Source organism: Merops nubicus, unplaced genomic scaffold, assembly GCF_000691845.1.
Source record: "Merops nubicus isolate BGI_N331 unplaced genomic scaffold, ASM69184v1 scaffold7072, whole genome shotgun sequence".
NCBI classification, from domain to species: Eukaryota; Metazoa; Chordata; class Aves; order Coraciiformes; family Meropidae; genus Merops; species Merops nubicus.
Genome location: NW_008591474.1, coordinates 39,263 through 46,085, shown reverse-complemented (window position 1 = coordinate 46,085; position 6,823 = coordinate 39,263). Strand labels below are relative to the sequence as shown.

Genomic DNA, 6,823 nt, shown 5'->3' with positions numbered 1-6,823 from the left:
TAGATCCTTTGGCTACGGCAGCCCCTACTGGTACAACAGGTACAGCCGTGGTGGCTGCTGGCCCTGCTAAACACAACGGGAAAATCCACCAAGCAACGTGCAAGTGAAAAACAAAATGCAGATTCACCAATGAGCAGAGGAGTGACAGCTTGGTGGAAGCTCTTGCTCGTCCTGCTGAGTGCAGTGCCTTCTGCAGGCTCCACACCTCTCCTTTTCTTTCCTTTCAATTCTTTCCTGATAAATTCATCAGCTCAAGGCTTTGTTATCTTCTGCTTTATCAAACTTGTGACTGAATGCAGTGAGACATTTAACCGTGGCTTTCAAAACACATTTGACTCTGACATCTTGGATATACCTTCTTGATACTGCAATATACTTTTATTCTTTTCATCGTCATTAAAATTCTGTTGCATCATTTAAAATAAGTGCCTGGTGGTTCTGTGTTCTCATCCTCTCTGAATTTGCCAGCTTTTCCGGATAAGGATGCCTGTTGTACATAACATTGTGCAAACCCTGCCCACATAGTGAAAGTCTCCATGAGGAGCCCTTGCTAAGCCTGTTTCACCACTGAATTGCAACAGCATGGTCACAACATGCTGGCCATAGATGAACACCAGCCATCTCTCCACATCATGTTATTAGACTCCCCACTCATGAGTTTGTGAGAGAATTCTTTGAACTACAAGCGACTGTTGTTGCTCTGAAAGTTGAGCTCTTGCTTGTTCCACTGCAGACTTCTCATCCAAGGTCGTACAAAAAAATTCACTGCCACAGCTCATGGAAGACTGGAGATAGCTATTAAATTAATTTCAGATTCTCTGATTCTCACACTCCAGCCTAGATCCAAGCTATTAAATTTTATTATTCTCCAAAATCCTGGCTGTGTGCAGATGACACTTCTTCAAAAGCACAGTAAGAACCATGTGCACCATTTCACAGTTTATCAGATTGAGTTCTTTGGTTTGGCACTTCTTTGGTTCTGTTTAGCTATTAAATCTAAATAGAATTTGTGTAAATATTATACAGGTAGCCTAAAACTGAACAAAAATACGTGGCATATCTTTTTGGGTTATCTGTAAGGCACGTAACCATCTCCTGATTCAAACAGATGCTTATCTCACAAGATAGTTTTCTTTACACGGCTCAGCTGCCAAAAGATCTTAGGCTACATGTTTTACTACCGTACAAAGTATGTCTAAGCATAATGTAACAGTGTTCAGGGAACATCCAACCAGAAACTGAAGGCAGAATATGAAGACAGAATATTCTTCAATATTCTGAAGAATATTCTAAAAGAAAAAAATATTCTTCTAAAGACAAGAGCTGCTATACATGTCCGGAAGGGACCTCACAGCTCACTTCTCAGCACTCATTAGCAAAGAAGTCAGCTATAAATCTGCCTTTTTTTTTGTTTTTATTGAGTTGTCTCTGGTAAATTGAATAGCTCTTCCAGCAAGACCCACAGCTTCCACCCTGGTAACAAGACAACAGCCACAAGGGATGTTCTGCTTGCTGCCAGGACCTGAAAATGTGTCAGGAAATCCGCTGTGGTAGAGATTACTGTACCAAAAATTCCCAGAACAAAAAGAGCCCTTAAGTGTGGGTGCTACCAGAGATCCATCTATGCTATCCTGAAGGAAGGAACTTAACCTGTGGACTGACAAGGTAATGACAATGGATGGTGGCTGAGCCGCTGCCCTCGGGTCAGGGGAGTCAGCTCCTTGCAGCTCTTTGCACTGGTGATGGACATGAATTGGCCAATTTGGAAATGTGACTAAGTGTAAAGCTAACACGGCACAAAACCCCTGGAGCAGGAAGAAGAGCTTGGATCTCATGGAAACGGGAAAGGCACAGCAGTCTGGATCCTCTGCAACACTAATTTAGTTCCAGATCCATCCCACATCATTGTAGCCACCCTGCCAAGATCTACATGCTGCTGTGGATGTAAATCCTCATATTTGTAGAAGCCCTCCAAGAAAAAACATTTTTAAGTGATCATAGAATCATTTCAGAAAACCTTGAAGATCATTGAGGTCAATCTTTAACCCGACACTGCCAGGTCCCCGCTGCCCCGTGTCCCTCACCCCACATCTCCACAGCTTGGGAACCCCTCCAGGGGTGGGGACTCCACCACTGCCCTGGGCAGCCTGGCACAGCCCTGGGCAACCCTCCAGGGCAAGAAATTGTTCCTCATGGACAACCTCAGCTTCCCTTGGTGCAATTTGAGGCTGGTTCCTCTTGTCCTGTTGCTTGTTCCTTGGGAGAAGAGGCCACCCCTCACTGATGGTTAATCATTGCTTAGTGGAAACACAGGAATATAGAAAGTCATGTGTTTCCTCAGACAAATGTCTGTTCTTATCCTGTACCTTGTCTCTGATAAGTCATTTCTGTGTGGTCTGATGTTCAGTGTAGAATTCCCGATGCATTATTGAATGAACAGTCCGAAGGCTCATGTGGTTCCTAGTACTCTGGGGGCCCTTTTTGCTATGAGTAAGGAAGCTTTGCTTACATCCCTTTCAAGCTTTGGCTTTCTTCCATACAAACCAGTTTGCATCTGGAAGACCAAGTAATTATCTATCGAGAAGATATTGCCTCCTCCTAAATGAAAAATGAGGGCTAACTTAAATTTACAGAAAAAGAACAGTCTGATATCTAGAAAACTGCTGCCTCTGGGAAGAAGGTGGCAAGAGAAGTAAATACCAGGCAGTTTTGAGGAGGGACTTTTTATACATTTCCTCCAAGTGCCAGAAGAATCTGAGCCTCCCATTAACATCAGCCAATGTTTATCACACACGGTTCACCTCAAAATGATGAAAGAGTTTTGCTCAATATTTATGTTTATTAGTTGATACAAATTCTCACGCTGCATGAATTGCAAATTGCAAAATAAATATTTCTTTCATCTTAGCACTTAATTGGCAAGATTCATTCCTGGTAATGTTCCATTAACTACATTAGAATGACAGGAGGAATTATGCTCGCTTCATTTATTCACCTCTTATTTTATTGGCTGACATAATGATGGTGGCTCAAATGTTAATTATAATTGTGATGTGCTTTAATCTGCAGGGTTTCCCCCCCCTTTTTCATACTTCTTTGCAAAATCAGCACCCCTTACATGAAGCTGGAATTCAGATTTGGGCACTTTTCAGCGGCAAAATCAAATTATACACTGCAAAGGACATTTTCAAGTCACCCAGACCCATGCCTTGCCTCTCAGACTACCCAGTTCTTCAGTTTATTCACATTTTAGAGGTCAATTCCTTGGTCACAATACAGGTAAACAGTTCCTTAGCCAGATTATGGGCAGCTTGTTGAATATATATATTTTTTTAGGAAGCTGAGTATGTATTTAAAACACAGAAGAAAGGTAGAGAACCCACAGTTAGACTAAGAAAGTCCCGGGGAAAGCTTTAAGGACATGAGAACAGAGGCAGATGTTGCAGATCTTCGTGCTACAAACACTGAATTAATACAACAGCAGCACTGAAGGAGCCTACACACAGAGAAATGAATAAAAAACTAAATTATTATAAAAGAAAATCAGCTGAAATCCTGAAATTAGAGCTGGTAAAAGGAAGAGGACGAGTGCACTTGACCAGCACAATTTGATAAATATATTTTCAAAATGCTGAGCTGTTTGCATCCAACCACATGCTTATAACAATGACACACCACTTCATGAGAAAACTACTAAGGAGGGTTTGGGAAGTGCTTAAAAACACACACGAAAAGAATTTGAACATCCTTTGTATTATTGCTCTTGTAATCCCCTGGGGACATCTTAAAACCTTCAAAAAAAGAACATAATTGAAGTATAACTTCTGGTAGAAACATTGCAGTGTTTATTTAACAAACAACCGATCCGTAGGCAAATGAGGATTTTTGAGGCTGGACCAGTTTATTACACAGAATTTCAGAGTATGGGTGGGACACAAACCTTCCCTGGATGTTTCAGCTGAGCTTGTTGTCTCCAAAGTCAATGAAAGCAAAATTATTATGCTTTGATGACGATACCAGTTCTGGTAAGTTAAGCATCTGAGATGGGATGAATTGTCTTGCAGAAATTCTTGTCCCTCCCCACTAAGTATTGGGGAAGCCTGAGCAATTTCCAGTGACAAGTCATCTGAAATCTTGGCAGCCAGAACTGCAGCCATAGGCACTCTGCAGGTGATGTCCTGCTAGTCAGGAAAAATAAGAGAAAAAAAATATAATCCGTTGTTGCCATAACTATTTCTCGGATAATTTTGCTGCTTTTCCTGCCACTTACCCAGTCAGTCTGGGAAGGAAACACTCAAAAATTGGTCCCATGACATTATCCAACGAAACTGTAGCTCAGTTTTTTTGTAAGGTGAAGGAATAGATCTGTTACAGAGACTGAATTAATGCAGTGGTGAACAGAAACCTCATTTCCTAAAGAAACTGAGAAATTTGCGCCTGCTCCACCACTGTTTTGTGTTGTGTCCTCCTTGGACTTGTGCAATGTCAGTGCAGAGCAGCTGTAACTATTCAACTGTTTGCCTTTGCAGCCATTCCACGTTGCTGAACCTCTAAGATAATATCTGTGTGTCTTTGCAGATTCCAGGTGAAAAATAAGGAAAAAAATACTGATACCCCTTCAGGGAAAACTTCAGTCTTTGGATTAAACCCTGTTTTGGGTACTAAAATACTGTCTTTTTTTGCTGCCCTTGCCAAGCAGCAAGGAAAATTCAGAATTTCTAAATCAAAGAGGATTAGAGACTGTCCATGATTCCATGGGTCCAGGACATCTCTCCTGTTTCATGGCTGTGGGTGGGAAAAGGATCAGAAGGTGTCTTCTACCTCACTGAACGTTTCATTGCAAAACGTGTGAGTAGATTAGATCACAGCCAAGATCTGAAACACTTAAACACAAACATGTGTATGACAGCAGGTTACAGCTCTGATTAAACTCATTATGAGAAGTTAATGAAGGAAGTGCTAAATAAATAGAACCAGTTTAATTCCTCCAGCGAGCAGGGTGGGATGATACCAGCAAGAAGCTGGTCAATTAAGCTTCAAGATGAAAGAGGACTGGGAGCTGGAATGTGCATATCGTGCTAATTCAGAGATTTAGGGTGATTTTGCAAACAGCAAGCAAAAAGTGTTTCATCACTTTGGGAAGTTATACGTGCTTCAAATTTGGGCTGGTTGGTGATTATGACTTCATGCGTGCCTCAGACCCCCCCAGGCAATCCCAGGTGCTGTATAAAAGGAGCAGCTACACAGACCTACCCCATCTCCTGCTCCTGTGTACTCTCCTCTGCTTCAGGTAAGGTTGATGCTGTTTCATTTCTTTCTAAAAGCCAGAACATCTTTGCACTGCAGCTTAGAAAAGTGTACACTACTATTGTATTAGAGGTTTTAGGGGTATTTTTTAATTCTCTTCCCTTTTCTCTCCTTTTTTTTTGTTTCAGTATGTTGCATTCCTGGTAGGCTTTAGGAGTCAAGACCAGGGTTTGAGGCATTAATTTCAGGTTAATTCGTATTTGGGCACTCTTGTGCTGGTGGCAGATGGAAAATGTAGGATGGCATAAGCTTTCAAATGCAGAATTCTCCTGTACCACTTCACCTCATGACTGAATCAGAGACATGCAGCCATATCCTAAGCTGTTTAATGACCCAGCTGAGGAAAGAATTAATTCCCCACTATCTACATGGGGAATTTTGTTGAAAATAATCCTAGCTTGTATTGAGTTTTTATGGGTAGGTAAAAACTTAATCCTTCTTATTTTAAACCCTAGTTATTTTCACCAAGAGACTGTGTGCCCAAATATGCTGTTAGCTTCAGAAAGAGCAGTTAGTTAGAAGAGACTGAGGTGAAAAGTAAAATCACTGAACAGAATTAGTTCTGTTCCAGCTCAAATCAGGATAATAGGGACATAGACTGGTGGCCTCATGCAGCATGTCTGTCATATATCTGTTTTTAAAGCCAGATCCAGATTAGCTCTTCAGATACCTTGACTTCAGTGATTTGTTTCTCTGCATTTCAGGGCTACTTTATGAACAATCATATTTCCTCTTTTTTTTTTTTTTTACTGAAAAAGTGCCAAGCCACAAGTTTTTGTAAGGAAACATTTAGCTGGAGTAGTTTGCAAACTGTATTTTTATCAGATGAAGGAAATTGGCTCCTTACATTTTACCAACCTGCTCGACACTTTAGAAGAAATTACACTGCTATGCCAAGAGATATTTGGATAGAAATATTTTGTGGGGTGTATTTATTTGTTTCATCAAGTACATGAACCTGTCCTCAGGCCCAAATGCTCTGGGGTTTTCTCAGGGGGATTATAGAGATTAAAAGAATGCAGAACTAAAAGGCAAAAGCTGGAAGTTTATTAACCCAAAGAGCTTGAAAAGAAGCAGGGACCAGGAAAGAGAAGGAAATGTGGTTCTTAACACCATCCCATCTCTCCCAAGACGATTCAATGTAATGAGGAGGACAGATCCTAGAGCTCCTGCCTTCCAGTCCACATCCACTGGGGAGGAGCGCTGGTGTTTTAGTAGAAAATGTGCTGCTGACACTGTTCCTCTGGGAGGGAACATGAATCAAAGAGAGAAAAAAGCAACAGCAATTCCAGAAGTTTTGGTGGATGTGACAAGTGCAGGGATTAGTGGATGGGGAAGCTCAGAGCAATGCTGATTGGCAGGAAGGTTTACGTGCGTTGTGCATCTGCTGATCATTTTGCCCGTTCCTCAACAACTCGGCACCAAGCCTCGACCTGTTGTTCCAGTAGATCTTGTACTTTGCCTTACACAGCTCTGTGCTCTGTGTTTCAGGATCGCTGTCATCCCTGCCGCCAAG

At 41.6% G+C, this 6,823-nt stretch overlaps 1 protein-coding gene across 1 annotated transcript in view; it reads left to right on the top strand.

Annotated features, from left to right (window-relative positions):
- LOC103782500 (scale keratin-like) overlaps positions 1–70 on the top strand; it is a 421-nt gene extending 351 nt beyond the window's left edge. The window contains exon 2 of the mRNA XM_008950271.1: positions 4–70. Within this exon, the coding sequence (XP_008948519.1) occupies positions 4–70 (67 nt within the window). The remainder of the gene's footprint in view (positions 1–3) is intronic.
- Positions 71–6,823: the final 6,753 nt, after the last annotated feature.